The sequence below is a fragment of the Mycetomoellerius zeteki genome, unplaced genomic scaffold (genome assembly GCF_001594055.1).
Source record: "Mycetomoellerius zeteki isolate Tzet28-1 unplaced genomic scaffold, Tzet1.0 scaffold2, whole genome shotgun sequence".
Lineage (NCBI taxonomy): Eukaryota > Metazoa > Arthropoda > Insecta > Hymenoptera > Formicidae > Mycetomoellerius > Mycetomoellerius zeteki.
Genome location: NW_017256956.1, coordinates 74,734 through 96,745, shown reverse-complemented (window position 1 = coordinate 96,745; position 22,012 = coordinate 74,734). Strand labels below are relative to the sequence as shown.

The window sequence follows — 22,012 nt, the reverse complement described above, 5'->3', positions numbered from 1 at the left end:
AGCTAACTCAGAGCATCACCTGGTGGTAATTCCGGGAACTTTTTGATCAAGGTGTTATGTCAAATGGACGATGTGTATACATCAAATGAGCATCTTACAATTTTTATTTTGTCATTTTAAAAATATTTAGTAACATATAAAATTAACAATAATTATGTATAATGGCATAAGATATTGTTAATAACTTTTTTATTCCATTATTTTAATTGTGTTTTACATATTATTATGAATAAACCGTCTATTGACTAGGAGGTAGCGCGAGAATCTCTTTAATTATTCATTTTCTATATCATGTTTTTATATTTCATTGTTGGTATAAAATATATCTGTAAGTTGTAAATTTAAAAATGACATATGTCAAAGCTTGAAAATCTTAGACATATCTTGTGAATTTTTTGTATGTTACATCGCTTTTAAATATAAATTAATTCATATAACACGTCATTAATTTGATCTTATGTTACATAAATCTTTTTATTGTAGCGATTATATAATTTTAATATACATATTAATTATAAATATATATATAATTATGTATATTTTTATTTAATTAAATAAAAAAATATTTTAGAAAATTGTTTCAAATGCAATGGAACCCAGGTGTGAGAAATTGATAAAAGTTACGTAAACTCGAGTTTTCAAAAATCCCGCGAAAACGGACAGTTTTATTGATCATTGTTCTCCTTTCGCAGGCGTTAACACACAAGCGGGTACTCACATCTGGACGAGCCTTAATACGTCAATGCGAATATTTATCGTACGCGGAACGTTTCGTGCAATTTCGCGACTAAACATAAGAGTCCAAAATTCTCGGACTTAAGAAGAAAAAAAGTATACATGAGTTGACGTGAGTGAGTGCCCCGTCATCGCTGGAAAATCCTTCGGACATGAAGGAAGTGCACAGCTGAACTTTGAAACTTTGAACTGCGCTATCAGCAGGTTTTAGCACGTTCTACGCCGAGTCAGCCGAGTGCCGCTATCGCAAGATCTTCGGAGAAACAGACGTGAAATCCGAAAACGATGGCACCAAGACGGAGTAACAATATCAATAGTAATCAGCTCAGGAATTCTAGCTTTCCGTCCAGGTAAGACATCGGTGTCTGGTATCGACGCGTATCCTCGAAATAATCTTACAAACAATCCTCAGAAGTAATCTTGCAAACAATCCTCAGAATCATGGTGATGTCACAAGACATTCAGCTGATCATTTTGCGACCGAATTCTACACCAGTTGCCTTTACATTCTGTTTTGATGTCTTATTCTTTGTTTATTCGAGCCATAGAAAATAAAAAAGAATAGTTGTGTGTATATCTAAAATAAATATTTGATCATTTTCAGTAGATTTAATCTTTTAATTGTAAGATTGTTATTAAGCCTGTTCTTTTTAGCTGAACTTCTTGCACAGTTCAGCTTTTCTCTTTTTTTTTTGCATTAGAGAGAAAAGATAAACTGTGCAAGAATTTAAGTTTGGCTAAAAAAAAAACAGGCCTTTTGATACTTTAGTATGCAGCTCTCTCTTTCTCTTGATAATCATTTAATAATAATTCTTTTATACATTTGAAATATATAGATTACAATTTTCTATTTCACATAGAAAGTGATTAGATTGACGCCTGTCTCAATGACATTTAAAACAAACAATGCAAATTTTGACCCTGTCCAGCATGCCGGGATCACACTCCTTTCAAACTGGAGCTGGAGCCATTCCACCTCCGTTACCACCTCGCCAGCCAGTTCAAAGTTATTTAGGATATAACGATTATAGACCATATGGTTCGAGTTATGGCTATGGCAATTATGGATATGGAGGTTACAGAGGTTACGGTGGATATGGATCTTTTGGTAGTTACATTCCCTATTCTGGCAACAGCTATGGACAAATTGGAGGACATAGTGGTGATGTGGAAAATAGGTATATTGGAAAAGGAGGTCATCTATAAGTATCTAATTGAGAATTAACTACTGAAATATAAAATAATGAAAGGATAAAAATGTAGAACTTTCTTAATTGATATATTGTGTTTAAGAAAGACGTAGTAATTCAGTCTCAATGAACTCAAGAAAAAGTATAGATTATGCAGTCAAAAAGAATAGATCTAATGCAAATTCAATTATTAATATATCTCTCCTGAGTTTTAAATTCTTGTTTGAAAAAGTATCTTCAGTTACATCCAAGCTTCTTGGATTATATATATATATATAAAATGTTCATTTCTACCAAAAATTAACTTTAATCTCTTTAATTTTACCAATTTTTATTAACTTTTTATCTTTCTCTTATTTTAAAATGCCGATATTCATATTCTGTTTTTATTTCAAAATCATCTTAAGTAATGGCTGCGTTCAGCAGAGAAAACTAATTAGTTAGCGCTTAGTGATTCTTTAATATGATTGGTTCTTGCCTTTAATACTTCACTGGACCTAAGTGTAAATATAGGAACCATATATTGAAGAATCACTAAGCGCTAACTGATTAGTTTTCTCTGCTGAACGCAGCCAATGCTAATACGCCATTCTTATGATTGTCTTGAGATTGTACTTAGAACAGTCTTAAATATAAGAGCTGCCTCTGAATACCAGCTTGAGAATGAGAAAAAGATAAAGAGTAAATTAAATCAAGATTAAAATTAAATTGCATGGATAGAAACAATTGATAGAACATTAAAGGGTTCGCTTTTCATATTGCAGATTTCAACAGTATGTAGAGGAGAGCACAAGATCGACTTTTCGTGTAGTAGAGACCGTATTACATACATTTTCGTCCATCACAATGTTACTGGAATCAACATATTTTGCATTGACAAATTCCTTCCGTGCGATTTTAAGCGTGGCAGATAATATCGGTAGACTGCGGTCAACAATCGGCCAGTTATTAAGCACGTTTGCTTTAATCCGCGCCATGAAATGGATTTACAGAAGGATTTTATTTATGCTTGGTAGGTTTTTATATAACCAAACCTTTTTTGCCTATTTACATAATTTATTATCGTTTAATAATCATTCTATTGCTAGGTCTTCAAACGCAAAATGCTGTCGTCGAAGACTTGTGGCAGCAATCAATATCACAACTAACAAACGGAGAACAGACACCAATGACGACGACGACAACGAACGAAAGGATTTCTCCTTGGATGAATATTTTACTCCTCGGAGCGTTTGTCGCTATTCCATATTTAATTCATAAGATAACGAGTAACATAAGGCAAAATCAAATAAAAGGTAATTGCTTTTGCATCTTTAAGTCCATTTTTAATCTAAATACGTGATACATTTTTACAAATAACGATCTTCCGTCACTAAACTTTTATGCTTGGAAAAATGTCTAATCATTTTAATAAAAATTTTACAAAAATAAAATGCCACTTCGTATATAAACTAATTTTTCCTTACTGTAATTTCTTTTAAGATATGTTTTGATACTTTATATATTGGTTAAATTTACAGTTAATGATCCGAAAGAATGGGTGAAATGCGAGGATCCAGTATGTGTAGCAACAGCAATGTACGATTTCATGGCAGTTTCTAATGAGGAATTGAGCCTGAGAACTGGTCAAAAAATATGGTTGGCGCCGCGCTCCCTGCAATCTAAGAGCATACCAGGTTGGTGGATAGCCACCGATAATAGGAATGTCGGTTTGGTACCTGCTAATTATATAACTATAGTCGGACAATTGAAGAGAAAATCAGAATCGGAAAACAATGGAAATGTCATTACATCTACGGTAATTCCAACTTCTATGCAAAATGCAACCGCTTCTGACGAACAGATGAATACGGTAGAACCTAACACTGGCCAACAAAATGCTGACTTTTCTGAGAATAATATTAAAGACGATCTATTTTAGTCGAAATTTATTGAAAGATCTTGATTTAAATCATTCAAATAGTGACATTTAAATCGTTCACAAAGTGACATTGTCTACTTTAAATGGCCTATTATATCTTTATAGGACATGACTGATATAAAGTAATATTACAAAACACGCCATATTTACTAGGTATCAAACAAAGCGCAGTGAATCATTTTCAATATGTGATTAAATTACGTTAGTCGATTTACTTGACACTTAATGATTTATTTCTATTGGGGAAAAGCTCACAAATTACCATAAAATACGATTTTGCTATTTTTATTTTACACAGTAATATATTATCTCTTTATATATTAAGTTATCCGAATAAAGAGGAGTTTGTAACATTTGTATTTGTACATATTAAAAATATATTTGTACGTATTAAACAAATTTAAGGCTTTAATTCGATATTTAATTAAAAAAAAAAAAGAAAAAAGTACGAACTGTGTTTCACAAACGTGCATCCAAATTTTTTAAAATGAATTTCTGCAAATGCGATATTTCGATCTCGCATTTGTATCTAGTTGCAATAACATTCATACTCGTTGAACACTTAAAAATTTTATGCCAAAATTTTATAAACAGTAATAACGAGCATATATCGCAGATTTTCGTAGTGAAAAGTCATATATTTAAAATCTTCAGTTAATGATATAAAATTCTACATAAAATTTCGGCCAAAATTTCGCCATCTTCAGTATGTCATTAATAAATTTTAAATATAATAAAACCCATATAAAAGTCCATTAACATAACCGCATATTTAGGAAATTAAAATGTCAATAATATATATTTAAATATCTCAAAGACACACGTTAGTAAGAGTTTATCCAAAATTTTATAATTTTTTATTCACAATTAATTAATTGATTGTAACTGCTTACTCTCATGGAACAAGAGGAATTGATAAGTTGTATGTCACAAGCTCCCTTTAAATATTTACAATATAGTGTCACAAATCTTATACGTAAAAGGAAGCACAGGGCAATAAAATTGCGTTTGTACTCTGAAATCAGATAGATGGCATAAAAATTAGCTGCAATATTAGCTGCAGATTATTTCAAATATGAAATTGTTCGAAAGTGCAAAATCTCCATGACATATTCGATATCGAAAATCACTGACGGTTAGAGTTTATATAAATATTATTATAAATTCAAAATATATAATCCTATTTACAAATCCTATATCTAAACATATGTAATTTTTAATCTACGTAGACTTCAATATGTGATAAAAAATTGAACTGCTTCAATTAGTAAAGCAGTCTGCCTTTTTTGTTGCCGAATTAAAAAACCCGATGGAAATGCGCTGAAGTATAGATACAATTGTTCGGAAAAAACTATATTATTTTTAATGTGTGCAATTAAAGTTTTGTACATTTTGTAATATTTTTATTATATAACTACTTTTTCTGCTAGCTTCATGTAGTATTTTATAATGGAGGTAATTTAAAAACTTATATGTACATATATATATATATATGTAGGCACATTTTTTCGCTAATGAAAATTTAAGATATTGAATTTGTGAGATTTAACAATCCTAATTCTTCAACGTTGAGAATGTTTCTATTTATGGCGTTTTGAATAAAATTTATTAAATTTTATTGTATGCTAGATGATATATGTTGAAAGATATAGGTTATAAAAAAATGTTTTATTTTATGTTTGAAGAGTCTAATGAGAAATGACTCTTATTTCCGTGGTTCATTTGGAAAAAGAAATATTATTACATAAAGGATTTTAATGAAATAAAATGTTTTACCATTAAACTGCCTGTAAATGTGAGTTTGAGAACCAAAAATTGTATCAATCAAAATCTAATTAGGAACAATCCCATAAAACTTAAGATAAGCATCGATTTAAACGTGTACATATAACAATAAATACAAAACAAAATAAAGGATATAATTATGAACTTTGAATGCCCATCGTTAAAGAAATTACGATTGCCCAAAAGTTTTTAAACTAACATGCACACACACGCATACATGCACATTTATAGAGTACAGTTTTCTTGTGAAACATTTATTTTCCAAGAAGTTTAGTTAAACTTGGAATATATAAGGCATATGGCGAACAACATGTAGATACCGTAATATTTTACGAACAGCACCTGTATATTATCATATTCTACAAGATATATGATTTTTACCAAAATTTTCATAAAATATATACGCTTTTTTGGTAATCTCATAAGATTAGAGATTTGGCCAAATTTTTAAAATAAATTACCTAGATTAAAAAATGTCATTATTCGAAGAATCTTCGGCAAAGAGAGATACAATACAATACAAAAATTGCACACTATTTTGGCATATTCATAATCACATTGTCAGTTTTGAAGAAATCTGTTTATATCGTTCCCCAATTATACAATTATCTTAAATTAATAAACATTAATCTCCATTCACAAATTATGATTTAAAAATAAATTTTTATACACACTCACTAATTTTGTTTAAACTTTAGCGCGTGTAATAACAAAATTTGCTCTCTAATTCGAATTTTATAACTTATTTGACTAAGACGGTTTAAATTGTTCTGAAAGTTAGTTAATATAATTTTTTAATACAACTCCAAATAGATAATTGCTAAATATTAGATAAAAATCTAAAAATTAAATGGAAAATATGTTACAACACTTAACAATATTAAATTATTCTAAAGATTTTGAGTAAAATAAAAATTAAGTTTTATCACTTACAGAGCAATCTAAATTTTCTCAGTGAAACACCGATAATAGATCTCTTAAATGCTGAAATGTCCTCCATTCCTTCTGCTAAATGAATTTGTCAATCCTGGTAACAGTAGTAAGACACATTTATTGTTCCAAATCACATATATAAACGATGGTTTTGCAATCCTTTAAAATCCTTCAACTCAAACATACATACGATATCGTATTGTTTTTAGATCATCACAAATAGAAAATGGAAGTCCTCAACTTTCTTCCACATGAAAAAGTTCATAATTGAGGATTTCAAAATATATATATGTATATAATATATATTATGTATATATCAGTAGAGTACATAATTTTCACATTCATTATCCGTGATGTTAGTGGCTCTAGATCCACTAATCGATATGATGCTTTTGCCAATGTGTATATATACGTGGGTGGTTCAAGTCAAACCAGGACTTTTATTTTTATATTCATGAGAATAAAAGTCCTGGTTTGACTTGAACCACCCACGTATATATATATATGTGTGTGTATATACAGGGTGTTTCATTTTGAGTGATATTATCTCGCGAATCGATGATTTTAATGAAAAATTTTTCGAACGAAAGTTGCATGGCTTGAAGGGGGACACATGATGGAAATGTGGACTTGACCTTGAGTGACCTTGTCAAAATCAGATCAAGGTCATTAATGTTTTTTTAAATGGAAACCCATTTTTTATTATATATTCTTGTAAATTATCTCGAGAGCTTTCCAAAATACTATAATAAAGTTATTTTTCATTAAGTATTTTCCGAGTTATGGAGCTTGAAAGTTACAGTACCACCGGCGTTATCCATGTATTTCATTTGTTAATCGGCCGGATCAGTGATCGGTCTTGCCTTATAACTTAACAAGTACTTAACGAAATTTAAAAAACCTTATTAATGACTTTGACCTGATTTTGACAAGGTCACTCAAGGTCAAGTCATTTTCATCATGTGTTCTCCGTCAAGCCATGCAACTTTCGTTCGAAAATTTTTCAATAAAATCATCGATTCGCGAAATAATCGACCATATCACTTAAAATAAAACACCTTGTATATATATATATATATGTACACACAATCATTCAGTCAATATATATACATAACGCATTCCCGCTCCAATAAAGTTCATTCATTTGCTAGAAAAAGCTAACTAATCCGTCGTGGATCGTTTTAGAAGAAATCTCGGCGCCCACAAGCAAGTTTCCACTAACGTATGACTAACAGTAGGAGAGAGATTCTTGTACAATTTTTTTAAATTTATATATTCGTAATTTGCACTATATGAAATCATGCATATTAGCCCCCTATGTTTCTCTTGACTTTCAGTCTTGAATTTTCTTATATTCAGAAAAATATAATTCGAAAGAAAAATGTAATTAATATATTAATGTAGAATATTCAAGACTGCATAATAGTAATAGAATAAAAAAAATAAAATCTAACATATTTTTAACGTTTGTGACTTATTTAATTTCAACAAGTAGAATCGGCTAAATGTAGAATGTCTAAATATCTCGAATATTCTGCTATTCAGAGGGCTAAAGATACAACACAAAATTAACAATGATATTTCTAATAATGTGATAATGTTCGTCATTGTTCCCCTATACTGTAAATTTCCTTGCCTGCGGCAGCATCACGCAATCGATAGAAGAATCGCCGTAGAGATTATCATATCTGTCATATTAACGTGATTTCACGTGAACACATCATCAAGTTGCCTTTATATGCAGTCTCCCTGAGTCGAGCTTACTGTGGGCAACACGATATTCACAACGCACTTAAGAGTTACCATTCAGCGTCCCCATTTGCCTTTTGGAACACATAATCTTTTCCACTTAGATTCATTATACCGTCCTTCAGATAAAATTTCCACTTATTCCGACTCCTTGTAATCTGAAAATAAAACGTTATCGCATGTGACTCCGAGTTGAAACATCGTAATGTACAGAGTATTACATAAACTTTATCGTAAACTTAAACATAAATCACTATCATACCTTATCGTACTGGCAGACGACTACATTATCGGTGTCGAAGAGATCAGTAGGATCGTCGTCCGTAACATCATCTTCGGAATTAAGGGGTTCCTAATACAAATAATTCCTCTTGTGAGACAATCGCTCAACTTATGTGAAATTTATTTATAAATATTAACCTCTTCACGAGCCGCAGCCTCATCATTTTCTTCTTCCTCTTTCTCATCAATATCTTCGTCATCATCGTCGTTATCCTCTTCTTCCTCTTCATCGTCATCGTCAGTAGAATCACCGACTCCTCCGTCTAACTGATTTATATTATTTTGCTGTTGGAAAAATGAATAATGTATGATATGTTACCTATATAATATACATACATGTGTACGTGTAAGCACTTATCTATTATCTTATCTTTTACATTATGTTCTCTCAGTCTGCGTAGACTAAATATTTCCTTCTACCTGATTTTGAGGTGGCCTTTGTGTAACAACACTGTTTGTACTTTGTGTAACCACTTGAAGAGGCTGATTCACTTGTAATGGAGTTAATGCTGCTTGCCCTTGCAATGTAGAATTTACATGTTGTTGTAATAGAGTCGAAGCTAAATTTGCTGGAAGACCCATAGCGGCGGAAATTACCGGACCTGTTAAAATTGTATGCAGCTGGTTTGCTGAAAAGAAAAACAAATAATCTTTTTATTTACATAGATAAATAGTTGACATGTGTGTATGTATGTGTATTTACAAAAGATTTTTTTTACATAATAGACCTGTTCTTTTTAACTGAACTTTTTACTTTATTTTCTCTCTTTTTTTCCAATGTAGAGAAAAAAGGAGGAAAGACGAGCTGTGCAGGAAGTTCAGATAAGAACAAGCCTCAAAATAAATAATAACAAAAAATACAATATAAATAGATCTATATATTCATATTACAATATATATGTAAATATATTTTTATTATACAAAACTTTATGGAGATTTATACTATGAAAATTATATCTAACAAGATATGAAATATACAAATCAATTTGTGTTACACAAGTTGGTTTTAATGAAGCACAATAAAAGCCTCACCTTGAAGAGCAGATGCAGGAACTTGTATGCTTAAAATACGTTGTGGTCCGTCCGGAATACCAGCTTGTGGAGGTAAGGTGATCTGTATGGGTACTTGTCGTTCGAGCACAGCTGAAGCAGTCACTACTTGCTGCACCGGCGTCGTCGAATGTTGCTGCTGTTGCTGCAATGTTGTTCCTGTGGAAGGATGCGTGTGTTGTTGAGGTTGCGACGATTGCTGTGACTGTGCTTGCACTTGCTGCTGCTGTTGCGATTGTTGTTGAGGTTGTGTTTGCGGTACTGTATTTCCAGCAGATGGTTGTACAAAATGATTTCCTATATTAGCTGTTACAACATCAAATTTATAGCAATAACTTATTCATACAAAATGCATCACCATTACTGAATGTTCTACACTCAGTAACAGTGAACCACCTTGCATAAATTATATTGCAATTCACTGTAATAAATCATTTGTTAATTATACGTTCAATCTATCAATTAAAGCTATTATTTTTGACAACTTTGAAGAGTCGAAGTTTTGAAAGAATTCAAATTTTCAAAGTTAACTTTCAACTCTGAAGTTTTCAAAGCACTTCAAACTTCTTAATGTTCAGAATTAATTTCAAAAATTCAAATTCTTTCAAAACTTTGAATCTTCAAAGTTGTCAAAAGTAACAATATCTACAATCAATGCTTACCTTTATTGACAGCTTTGTGCGTATTGATTTGAGGAACTTGCGGCTCTGGTGGATCTGGATTTAATTCCACGGCCTTGCTAGCCATTAATTTTCCTTCCCATATTTGCTTGAGCTCTAGTAAAACCTGCTCATCCACACCTTCATCTATAAACGACTCTCGTACTCCTGATATTACATCTTCTATCACAGTGTTGTACAATTTCAGCTGTATATAAAATGATTTATGTAGTATTGAGTCCTTTTGACATTGCAAGAATATTAAAAATATATATACACTGAGAAAAAATTTATTAAATTTTAATATATATTTATAGTACTAAACATTTATTTACAATAAATAAATATCTACTTAATAAAAAAGTAATTGCTAAATCACATTAATTTTCTTGTATCACATAAATGTGTTTGCATTTAGTAAATATTTATTTAGTAGTGTTCAAACAAATATTCATTAAAATTTAAATCTTTTCAGTGCATATGCTTAAAGAATATAGTGTATATTTCTATAAATTATAATTTATCTTAAGTTGTACCAATAAATATTACATAAGCATAAATATGTAAATGAATTGCTATTCGAAAATTAAAATATAAATCTATTATGTATAAGCATAGATATTTGTATACAAATTATATTATTTCTGTACATCTTTTATACATTCAAATTAGTATCTTCTATTTAAATCCTCTTTGACAATAATCAAATAATAAATTTATAAAGATATTAGAAGCATAAAAAGAACATAATTGTGTATCCCATATAAATCTGCACTTGCAGATTTATACTGGTCCCAATTTAATTTATTCCAATATTTCCATCAAGCTAGAGATACCGATAATTCCTACATTAAGGAAAAGATTCTATTTCAATACACCAGTCAAGTATGTAAACACTTGGATATTTGCTCAGAGATATCAGTGTGTAAAATATCATATGTAAGGCGCAGCTTGGTATTTAAATATTAAATGATGGTACGCCAGAATCAGAGAGCCACGTTGAACAACGTAAACGTGCCATCATTAGGACCTTTCAGCCAAGATGCTGAGCCAAGGATTTCCCCGATGCTCCCGCGGTCGAGTGTACCGCGCCGTCGGAGCGCGCGGCATTCTGTGGTGGATATCGAAAGATCCAGAACAATCCGGAGGAAAGCCCCTCGTTATCTCGGGGAATTGTCCAGAATGCGTAAACGCCTGTGAAACGCGGACGTTCAGAGCGTAATGCTCGCTGGTTTCTACTCACCACGCTGGTCTGGCTGAGAGCCATCGTGGCGCGACACGCACGATCGGCGTGGACGCACGCCCGACCGGGAAGGGAAGCAAAACACCGATGATCCGCGAGGATGTTATCTTGTCCACGTCGTTACAGAACTTTCAGAAGTCACACCGGTGCATCGTCGAAAGACGAAGAGAGGAAGGTTTCGGAAGCCTCGTATCCGATCGGTACTCGTGAAAACGAAATGCAATGCACACGGCAGCAACCCGCCTCACTCCGTTCCACACTCCGTCCACGAAGACACGAACACCGTCGAGCGTCGACAATGATCGACAACCTTCGGACTGGCCCGGCGTATACTCGCCAATGCTCGCGCGTGACCTACGACACGAGCACCCGATCTCTATTGGGTCTTCGAGATACTATGATAGGGATGTGCGATCTCGATTCGATTTTCTAAAAGATCGATTTTTTAATGGATTCGCAAGGATCCGATTTTAAGGTAGATCGATTCATTGGGTGCGTTCAGCAGAACGTTTGTTTTGCAACTGTTGTAAGTTTCCTTCGCGCTAATTGGATCATACTTTTAGATCTAGAAGAATGGTCCTATCTCAGCAGACAATCATAAAACGGTTGCAAAACTGTTGAGTCTGCTGAACGCAGCCCCTCTAATCAGAGTCGGGACACGAGAAAAGAGACTCTAGTTAGAGACTCTCTTCACGGTCTCTTTCTCTTAAGGATCTCTAGTTTCAGCAAAATCACACGAAAGAGAGAGGAATACGTTGTGTCTCTTTCTAACCTTGATAGTTTCTCGTGAGCTGTATATATCTTTCTGCTCTTGAAGATTAATACGACTTATTAGAAGATTAATAAAAATAATTGCAAAATGGTTGGGTGTGCAGCCCCATTTTGCACAATTCTGCAGCGAAAGGCTACGTAATGAAAATATTTCCGCGTGATGCTAAACGTCGAATATTATGGGCAACAAATGTTGGAAAAAATTGGATACCAACGAAAAATGCATATCTATGATAAAAATGCATGACTTTGATAAAAAAAAAAAGATAAAACATAATTCTTTTAGTAAGCATTACTTCCACATATAATGTGAGAAATCTATCTAATAATAACTTAAAAATGTTTAATCTTGTTTTGTTTAATTTTAACAATAATACAAATGTATATACTTTGGGCGATATCCGTATCGGAACACTAAGGGTGAAATCACACAGTGTGGAAAAAGACTGCGGAATAGAGAATGCGTCATTGAAGCAACCAATCAACGCTATTCAGCGCTATTCGGAATAGCGCTGATTGGTTGCTTCAATGACGCATTCTCTATTCCGCAGTCTTTTTCCACACCGTGTGATTTCACCCTTAAAATCGATTATATCGATTCGAAGTAGACGAAGTTTTTAACCTTGTTAAAAAAAAGAAACGATTCTTTGTAAATATATTGGTTTAAAATGGCATCATCTTGGTTGGAAAAATTGATTTTTCGCAAAATAGATTAATTTATAAACGAATTTTAGCGTATGATACGCGCATCGCCCATTCCTATAATATAGATATTTAATTAGCTGAAATTGCTGAAAAATGGCGGACCAATCAAAACTGGCTGTCTGATATCGCGACTCTGATTAGAGGGTCTCTAGAATCAACTAATCACATTTTTGTCTGTATGCACTTTCCTGCGTTTAATAACGCTGGCATATTGGAATAGCCAATCAATTTTTTGCCAGAATTCACGCTACTACTGTGCAACCACGGGAACGGAACACCTGGGAGCTTTTACGTTTTTTGTGACGAAGTGAAAATTACAAAAATGATCAAATTCACTAGATGTTAACCAATGAAGTTATAAATATTCTAGTAAATTCAATCACTTTTGTAATTTTCACTTATTACGATTACAAGGAATCGTAATAAGCCCCCTGGGTTACATTCAAGGAGCGCGCTATTAGCGCTATTTGTGTCATCTATCTTTGTTTTACGTTTAATAAACAATGAAGATAGAATGATACAAGTAGCACTAATAGTGTCTCCCCGAATGCACCCCTGGGGGTCGATTATGTATCTCGAAATGAGGTGAAAATTACAAAAGTGAGCAAATTCACTAGTTATTGACCAATTAAATTATGAGTATTCTAGTGAATTTGCTCACTTTTGTAATTTTCACATTATTTCGAGATACATAATCGATCCCCTGGTATCCTTACATCATGGTCTGTTCGATTTGCTTACACAGCATCTTCGCTTTCTTTCTTTTCAGTGCCAAATATATATGTATCTTATTTTAAGTATAAAAAGTGTAAAAAAAGTAAGCAAGTCGAACAGAACTATTTATACGGTTCATCTTTCCTCCTTTTTTCTTAATTTTTTGGAGAAAAAAGAGAAAGAGAGCATTTATACTGATGTCATTGGCTGCGTTCAGCAGAACGTTTGTTTTGCAACTGTTGGAAGTTTCCTTCGCGCTAATTGGATCATACTTTTAGATCTAGAAGAATGGTCCTATCTCAGCAGACAATCATAAAACGGTTGCAAAACTGTTGAGTCTGCTGAACGCAGCCATTATTTATCAAATGATATCACTTTTTATCAAATGAATGATGTCAATCTAGATTTAATAATGAATTTTTAAATGATGTTTAACCTAATTAAAATTAATGTCATTTTTTATCTTATGATTTTTCTGTCTGGACAAAAAGTTTGTTCTTTTCAGCTAAACTTCTCGCAGGTATATCTTTTCTCCTTTTCTCTTCACTTTGAAGAAAAAAATAAAAAAGATGACCAATTCAATTCAGTTAAAAAAAAAATGGGCAGAATAGTACAGTTATTTCTTGATATTTAATCGTTAATTAAATTAATAGGAGCTCGATTAATGGGAGTCCAATCAGAATGACGTCACGCGACAAATCTCGCCATGTTCGAAACGGACCAATCAACGAAGAATCAGGATCAGCTGACATTGCGAACGACGTTTTATATATGAATTTTATGTATGATTGTCAAAATTTAGTAGTATGCGTCATGGTACTCCAGAGGTTTTATGTGGAGTGTATATATACGAGACCATACATATGCATCCCAACTAATCGCGTTTAATTTAAACAAAATATGAATTTAGCGTGATATACGCGCGCGTAATACTTTAACCACACCAGACGCTAATTCAACTGTCAGGATGAACGTCGTCACCGCTTTGAAGTTTTATATAACGAGGATGACAGAAGACAGCGGCCCTGGTATGAAAGTTCTGCTAATGGATAAACAAACGGTAGGCACGATAATTACTGTGAATTACGTTTATTTTTTTTTGTTGCAGCTGAATTCCTCTCCTATCTTTCCTCTCTAATTACATACCTATTTCACTTTAAGCGCAAACAATATAACAGCTGCAAACAGAGCAATAATCGAGGTTTCAAAGATCGTCATTCCTCTGTCATTTTTTTTTAAATTTCAGACAAGTATAGTCAGCCTGCTGTACAGTCAGTCTGAGATATTAATGAAAGAAGTATACCTGTTCGAACGGATAGACACTGCTGCGCATAATGACACATTGAAACATTTGACATGCATAGTATTTGTAAGACCAACAAAAGAAAATATCGATTTGCTTTGTAAGGAGCTCAGTTACCCCAAATATGGAGTATATTATATTTGTAAGTAACATCATGTCCTTGCAAAAATTATGTTTTTAATAAGACGTTGAAGAACTAAGCTGAGAATAAAAAGTATTAATTGTTAATAAACTTAATAAGATTTCAGTAACATTATTGCCAAAGCTGATATAAAACTACTGGCAGAAAGCGATGAGCGAGAGGTAGTCAGGGAGGTGCATGAATTCTATGCAGATTATCTAGCAATTAATCCACACTTATTTTCGCTTGGAATAAATGCCTGCTCCGAAGGTAATATTGTTTCACGAACTTGTTGCTGTATAGATGTAAGAAAGACTTTAACAAACACTATTTTTCATATTATCCATTTGTGTTACAATTAAAGGATTGACTTGGGATCCGGTGCACTTACACAGAACTGTTCAAGGAATTACTTCAGTTTTGTTATCATTAAAGAAATGCCCGTATATTAGATACCAACACAGTTCAGATATGGCAAAGAGATTAGCAGAGAAAATAAGAGAAGTGCTCAGTAAAGAGTCGAATTCTTTTGAATTCAGACAGGAATCTAATCCTCTCCTTCTGATAGTTGATAGGAGAGACGATCCTGTTACGCCGTTACTGAATCAGTGGACGTATCAAGCAATGGTACACGAATTATTAACAATTAATAATAATCGAGTCAACTTATCTCATGTGAAAGGCATTTCGAAAGAATTGAAAGAAGTTGTTCTAAGTGCAGAACATGATGACTTTTATGCAAATGTAAGAAAATTCTTCATTTAATTTGATATGTACATTTATATTTGAAACACTAGCAGAAGTAGATATAAATTAATAAAAATTATACTTTTGAATAACATTTTATGTATAATTATTTTAATTTTTAAAATAATTTTTGAAACTTTATTCTTTACGAAAGATTTTTTATGTTAAAAGAATATATTCTTGAGCAGAATTTGTATCTAAACTTTGGAGAAATAGGACAAACGATAAAAGAATTGATGGATGAATTTCAAAAGAAAGCAAAGAAGCATCAAAAGGTTGAAAGCATAGCCGATATGAAGCACTTCGTAGAGACGTATCCGCTTTTCAAGAAACTTTCTGGTACCGTATCGAAACATGTTACGGTAGTCGGAGAGCTTTCATCTCTTGTGGAAAAGCACAATTTATTAGAAGTATCAGAATTGGAACAAGAACTAAGTTGCCAAACCGATCATTCCTCGCAGGTAATATCTTTACAAAACGATTAAAAAATATTTGATATGTATCTCTTTGAAATGTATACATATATTTTTTTTTATTGTTCTGTTTACAGCTGCAGAAGATAAAAGCACTTATCGGCAATCAAAAGGTACGAGATGTGGATACTGTTCGACTCGTCATGCTTTATGCGCTGCATTATGAAAAACACGCGAGCAATGATATAAACGGTTTAGTAGAATTACTTAAGAAGAGGAATGTTTCAGACAAATATATTAAGGTATTTATACATAATTGATGTGTTTTCGAAAAAAAAATATATAAAGAACTAGGAAAGAAATATATATTTATACATAATATACAAATCTGACATATTTCCAGCTTGTATATAATATACTAGAATATAGTGGTGTTAACACAAGACAGAGTAATTTATTTGATAGAGAAGCAGTTGCTAAAATAACCAAAAAGTTATTCAAAGGATTAAGTGGAGTAGATAATATATACACGCAACATTGTCCTTTAATAAATGAAACGTTAGAGGACTTGATAAAAGGAAGATTAAGTACTCAGGCATTCCCATATCTTGGTAACATGATAATGTCACGAAGGTAAATTACTTATAAATTAAATATCAAATCATATACATATGCATATTAGATATAAATTATATACAACATATTGTCCTATTTTTATAGACCTCAAGACACAATAATATTTATGATTGGAGGTACAACTTATGAAGAAAGTTTGGCTGTTTATAACTTAAATAAGCAAAATCCGGGTATAAAAATTATTCTAGGCGGTACCACCATACATAATTTTAAAAGTTTCGCGGAAGAAGTGCACCATGCCACTAGTGGTATCTTAATGCGATATAAAATCGGGAAAAATTAATAATGTTGGTACATGTCATATTCCAAAATATTTATTTACTTTGTTATATATTTTGCTATTTATACATTATGTAATATCTCCCTCTCTTTTTTTCTGTGTCACGAATATAAGACTTATTCCACACCAAGACTTTCGAACGTGAATCACTGCGAAATATTGCATGAAACGGGATATTCTTGTGAATTTAATAATTTTACATTCCCTATCTTTGTCATAAAAACATAATTTTCTTTTTGCTAACTGTTATTCGTCATCCTCGTCATTCAGCATATATTCCATCGGTACATCTGAGATTTCGTCATCCTTTACTGGTACCTTTAATAAATATGTATTATTTTTTTTAATATTGCAATGTGAGCAAAAAAATACATATATATATATTGGCTGTTGAATCTTGTGATTTGAATATTCTACATTATCATTTTTATAATAGAATATTCCAAATTAAAAGTCTGTTGAAATAAATTTATTTAAAGCTAAATGAAAAATTTTATTAACTATTTCCATTTCTCTGAAACTTCATATTTTCTTAATTATTTATTATTTTAAAAAATTAAGTATCTATTAATTTCTAAACATTTTATTAAGGAATAATGCTTGAATTATTTATATTACTTCTATCATCTTTTGATACATCAAAAGTATTAATATGCATATAAGACATTTAAGAGTTTTATTAAATGTATTAATGAGAGATCTATATTAAATTAGAATACTTTATAAATATAATTCTACATCTAATGTTAAAATGCTTAAATCCCTTCCTCCCAATGTTATTTACACAGGAATGTAATTTTTCCACTTCAAAGATTAAATAAAAATAAGCTATTTAACCACTTTAATTGCAATATACCCACTTATCGCAATCTTTTAAAGTGTATACGGTAAGAATAAAAAATGTATTCATTCTATATACAAATTGATATTAATTGGTTAATTTCCATGTAAAAATATATTATCAATGTGCAACTAATACTTACGTTTTCTTTTCTTCTTAGGAATTTTAATAAATTTTCTGCTTCTTAACAAATATATTAGCACCTACAAATAAAGCTACTTGTAGCTTCAACCTCAGCATTTTTTTTGTACTACTTCTTCTTTAGAAAGATGTATTTACATAAATAGTATCTTTTTATGATAAAAGATTTTATGCTTTCTCTATATTACAAATATATTTTACTAAATTGATTATAAACATTACATTTAGCTATACAAAATATATCCAATCTAAGTAAAAATACAGAAATTTTTATGTTATATAAAAAGAAATTTTCTCATGCAAAAATTTGTTATAGTATTTATAAAAATGAATAAACACATATATTGATTTGGCTTATTATGATAAAGACAATTCGTATTAAATGTTCTCAAAATAAAGATAAGAAGATAGGAAAACCAATTAATATCCAACATAAATTCTATCGCGAGAATTCTCCACGAGTCTACGATATACATTCTACTATATCTTTTTCTCTGTATAAACGGAACTTACCTCTACAATACCACTGGATAATGCATATCCTGCCATTGCTATTGTAGCAGCAAGCGCAGCAAGGATCTGATTTCTTCTTTTATTGGGAAATTCAGTTTCAGAGTCTCTTCTTAATCTTTCGACATTCTTTTCGGCCCTCTGCTTCTCATAAGTCTGATATTCTTCTTCAAAATACCTCTGTGATATACGCGACACATATTTCACTAGATTTGTACAGGCTTTCAGATGATTTTGTAAGACTGGATTTGGTAATGGAGCCTTGAGCAACGGTGCTAGATATGAGTATATAACGGCATCTATTGTGCTAGGCTGCTGTCCACAAAAGAAATTTCTATCTCCAAGCCTTATAGATAATAACGTTAAACATTTTTGTGCTTCCGAATACACCTGTTGTTATATAGATGCTTAAAGTTAATCAAAATAAGTTTTTTTTTTGCAATTAAACATTAAATTTCTCTCATTATGTAAATATCTTCCTATGCATTTAATATATTTTAAATTGTTCTACATGTTACACATACCTCATTTTCTATAACATTTATATTATCTTCCAGAGGATATAAACTTTGCATCAAGGCGTGTGCTTGCCGCTCAAATTTTCCTGGATAATAGAAATTAAACGGAAAAGGCAGCGCTTTGCAGTACCACGGTCTAACTAATTCATCTAGATTTTTTTTATCTATCCACCTAAAAATAATTGAAACAATACATCTTATGTTATATATGCTATAATTAGAAAAGCTATGATCTTGCATAAGACTCTAATTACACTAAAATGTACCTGCTAATGTGAAGCTATTAATAATTTGTGCAAAACTAAAGGACTGGACAAATATGTATGACCAGAATAATATGCATCTCACGCTTAAAGATGTTTTAATATTATACTACTTGAGACAAATAATTCATTTATCTTAGTATTAAATATTATTTTTTTTAAACACAAATTTATTACTAGACATTTGCAATTATGAACTTTGCATATTAGAAAACCAGCTTTTCTTAGATAATATCTGAAAGCCTTTCTTGACATTGTTTTTCCTAATAACATTTAAAGTGTTAGAAAAATTCTATAGAATTTAATGAACTAACATTTTAAACTAAACAATAGTAAGTAAAAATTTTAAACTTTGAAGACATCTCTCTCATAAAATCTCTCATAAAAATTCTCAGCAATAATGATGAATAAATAACTTATTTTGTAATAGATTTAATTACATAATTTCAATAGAATTAATAACAAATTTCTCAGTCTTTCTATTACAAATAAATTAATTTTAATAACATTGAGATTTCATAAGCAATGAGTTGCATTTTATTCTAATATGAGTTTCTATACCTCATACCATATAAATTGGAAGGCTGGATACAACTTTTCCTTAAGCAGAGCATCATAAGCCATGACGTCTGCACATTGCTTATCGTTTAAAGTATAGTCAGAATTATAATGTTTTGCTCTAAAAAAGGGCAATATATCTTTAACTGTATCCAAAGTACGTAGACCAGCCTTAAGCAAAGGTAATCGACCGTTTGGCGTTCTAAACGGATTGCTTGCTAGATTTATTTTTAAAGGTACCCCGCTGAATTTGGCATATGCCTACAAATAACATGACACTTTATTAGGAAATGAGTCACAACCTGCTACATCATCAGGATGTTATGATTAGATAAATTAAGACATTGGGTGCATTTAGTACCACGACCGCTCACTGAACGCTCAGTGAGCTCTTGTATCTGTTTGGTCTATATTTTTACTTCTAATGGAATATGCCAATCAGATGCAAGAACTCACTAAGCGTTCAGTGAGCAGTTATATATATAGTACTGAATGCACCCAATGAGTCTTCAATAATAAATTATAATTTCTGATAATATATAGTTATAATTTCTGATAGTATATAGATCATTATGATTTGGATGGCTATTGAAACTCAATTAATACTCAGCTTTCAACAAGTTAAACTTGATGTAATGAAGCAGTTAAGTATTTGTATCTTTCTTGCTTTCATTTTACTGGAGTCATATCTAGTCAATAGTTTAGACATCCTGATATCTCTACACATGTCATATTGTTCTTTGATACATTTCTAAGATAGCAAGTATCCTTTTCTTTTTTCAATGACTTTTTCGACCAACTATAATATTACATACCTTTGTAAGTAAATTTTGAATGAAAATTCTATTAAAATTCAATAAAAATTATCTAAGGAATATTGCTCTATCATCTGCTTTTTTTTTAAAGGTAAAAGTTCTGTCAAGTCTCTTATTTTCAATTAGAATAATTGCTCCGGAGCCGCAGGTGCCTCTGACATTTTTCAAAGATTCTTAAGTTGGTCGAAGAATCCACACTACGGGAAAGATACTCGATTTCTCGCACGTATCGCACTCGGCGAATTCTATGAATACGAGAAAAAGAGGACCGCCGAAATCAATCAACGTGCGCGTACCATAACCTATACTCATCGACTCAACGCACCAGAACTTGCAAACATTCTATGTCGACCGACGGCAGGCCCCAATCGCCCTTCCACACGTCCAGCTGTAGCATCTCGGCGTTGGTCATTTTCGAAAATTTGCATCGCCAGTGAGACTACACGCGCTTGCGAACCGCTCGGTAGTAAGTTCCTCGTCCGCCGAGGATCCCTTTCACGGTAAACAATACAGCGTTGCGTGACATGTTGCAGGTTAGAACGGCCTCCCGAAGTAGCCGAACTTTTTGCACTTTTCTGCCTTCGTTTTCTGCTCCACGTCCAATCATAGGTTTGTCCGGGTTGTTTGAAATCTCCAGGAACTTTTGCACTTAAAATGAGATAAATATATATTCGGACGTTGAAAAGAGAAAAAGCGAAGATGCTGAGTGCAAACAACTCGGAGAAGAACCTCTCCAACAACGTGAACGGACCTCGTGTATTTTTCACTTTAAAGTGTAATACGGCACAGCTGGAAGGAGCAGGGGGTCAATTATGGCTGCGTTCCACTTAATGCTCGCAACGCTCGCGAACATCGTTTGTCCTTGTTTAACATTTCATAAACGACAAGGATGAAATGATTCCACGAGCGTTGTGAGCGTTAAGTGGAACGCAGCCTATGTATCTCGAATGAGGTGAAAATTATAAGTGAGCAAATTCACTAGTTAGTGACCAATTAAATTATGAGTATTCTAGTGAATTTGCTCGCTTTTGTAATTTTCACATTATTTCGAGATACATAATCGACCCCCAGAATCTTTAGTGAATGGACCTTATGCTGGATTCACACTGCATCCGATTTTCGTCGTACG

General features: G+C 32.1%; 4 protein-coding genes across 7 annotated transcripts; 2 read left to right on the top strand and 2 right to left on the bottom strand.

Moving 5' to 3' along the window:
- The first annotated feature begins 698 nt into the window (after positions 1 to 698).
- Pex13 (peroxisomal biogenesis factor 13) lies at positions 699 to 4,095 on the top strand. Its single transcript, XM_018447219.1, has 5 exons — positions 699 to 1,085; positions 1,665 to 1,913; positions 2,690 to 2,937; positions 3,014 to 3,220; positions 3,446 to 4,095. The coding sequence occupies exons 1-5, from the start codon at positions 1,021 to 1,023 to the stop codon at positions 3,844 to 3,846; spliced, it is 1,170 nt and encodes a 389-aa protein (XP_018302721.1). The 5' UTR covers positions 699 to 1,020; the 3' UTR covers positions 3,847 to 4,095.
- Positions 4,096 to 8,006: 3,911 nt separating this feature from the next.
- TfIIA-L (transcription factor IIA L) lies at positions 8,007 to 11,846 on the bottom strand. Of its 3 annotated transcripts, none has more exons than XM_018447220.1 (7): positions 11,548 to 11,846; positions 10,308 to 10,512; positions 9,628 to 9,951; positions 9,016 to 9,224; positions 8,734 to 8,883; positions 8,576 to 8,665; positions 8,007 to 8,471 (listed from the first exon to the last, which is right to left on the bottom strand). In XM_018447220.1, the coding sequence occupies exons 1-7, from the start codon at positions 11,569 to 11,571 to the stop codon at positions 8,364 to 8,366; spliced, it is 1,110 nt and encodes a 369-aa protein (XP_018302722.1). In that variant the 5' UTR covers positions 11,572 to 11,846; the 3' UTR covers positions 8,007 to 8,363. The 3 variants fall into 3 exon arrangements, with proteins under 3 accessions (XP_018302722.1, XP_018302723.1, XP_018302724.1); XM_018447221.1 differs by having other exon boundaries at positions 8,734 to 8,880; XM_018447222.1 differs by having other exon boundaries at positions 9,628 to 9,906.
- Positions 11,847 to 14,502: 2,656 nt separating this feature from the next.
- Positions 14,503 to 17,275, top strand: Vps45 (vacuolar protein sorting 45). The gene is made up of 8 exons (XM_018447225.1): positions 14,503 to 14,797; positions 14,984 to 15,182; positions 15,282 to 15,431; positions 15,526 to 15,905; positions 16,097 to 16,369; positions 16,459 to 16,623; positions 16,725 to 16,954; positions 17,042 to 17,275. Exons 1-8 carry the CDS (start codon positions 14,705 to 14,707, stop codon positions 17,238 to 17,240), a joined length of 1,689 nt encoding a protein of 562 aa, XP_018302727.1. The 5' UTR covers positions 14,503 to 14,704; the 3' UTR covers positions 17,241 to 17,275.
- A 189-nt stretch (positions 17,276 to 17,464) lies between these two features.
- Positions 17,465 to 21,642, bottom strand: LOC108722237 (metaxin-1). Of its 2 annotated transcripts, XM_018447226.1 has the most exons (6): positions 21,209 to 21,642; positions 20,079 to 20,329; positions 19,254 to 19,419; positions 18,733 to 19,119; positions 18,221 to 18,281; positions 17,465 to 17,555 (listed from the first exon to the last, which is right to left on the bottom strand). In XM_018447226.1, the coding sequence occupies exons 1-6, from the start codon at positions 21,293 to 21,295 to the stop codon at positions 17,539 to 17,541; spliced, it is 969 nt and encodes a 322-aa protein (XP_018302728.1). In that variant the 5' UTR covers positions 21,296 to 21,642; the 3' UTR covers positions 17,465 to 17,538. The 2 variants fall into 2 exon arrangements, with proteins under 2 accessions (XP_018302728.1, XP_018302729.1); XM_018447227.1 differs by lacking the exon at positions 18,221 to 18,281 and having other exon boundaries at positions 21,209 to 21,637.
- Positions 21,643 to 22,012: the final 370 nt, after the last annotated feature.

Bases quoted from the DNA above. Each gene is read 5' to 3' on its own strand.
- Pex13 (XM_018447219.1), top strand. From the start codon at position 1,021: ATGGCACCAAGACGGAGTAACAATATCAATAGTAATCAGCTCAGGAAT. The intron at 1,086-1,664 runs GTAAGACATCGG...GACCCTGTCCAG, and splicing joins AATTCTAGCTTTCCGTCCAG to CATGCCGGGATCACACTCCT. The intron at 2,938-3,013 runs GTAGGTTTTTAT...TTCTATTGCTAG, and splicing joins AAGGATTTTATTTATGCTTG to GTCTTCAAACGCAAAATGCT.
- TfIIA-L (XM_018447220.1), bottom strand. From the start codon at position 11,571: ATGGCTCTCAGCCAGACCAGCGTG. The intron at 9,952-10,307 runs GTAAGCATTGAT...ATGTTGTAACAG, and splicing joins GCACAAAGCTGTCAATAAAG to CTAATATAGGAAATCATTTT. The intron at 8,666-8,733 runs GTTAATATTTAT...TATTTGTATTAG, and splicing joins AGGCTGCGGCTCGTGAAGAG to GAACCCCTTAATTCCGAAGA.
- Vps45 (XM_018447225.1), top strand. From the start codon at position 14,705: ATGAACGTCGTCACCGCTTTGAAGTTTTATATAACGAGGATGACAGAA. The intron at 14,798-14,983 runs GTAGGCACGATA...TTTAAATTTCAG, and splicing joins TGCTAATGGATAAACAAACG to ACAAGTATAGTCAGCCTGCT. The intron at 16,370-16,458 runs GTAATATCTTTA...TTCTGTTTACAG, and splicing joins AAACCGATCATTCCTCGCAG to CTGCAGAAGATAAAAGCACT.
- LOC108722237 (XM_018447226.1), bottom strand. From the start codon at position 21,295: ATGACCAACGCCGAGATGCTACAGCTGGACGTGTGGAAGGGCGATTGG. The intron at 20,330-21,208 runs GTGCGTTGAGTC...TGTTATTTGTAG, and splicing joins TAGAATGTTTGCAAGTTCTG to GCATATGCCAAATTCAGCGG. The intron at 19,120-19,253 runs GTATGTGTAACA...ATATAACAACAG, and splicing joins TAAATGTTATAGAAAATGAG to GTGTATTCGGAAGCACAAAA.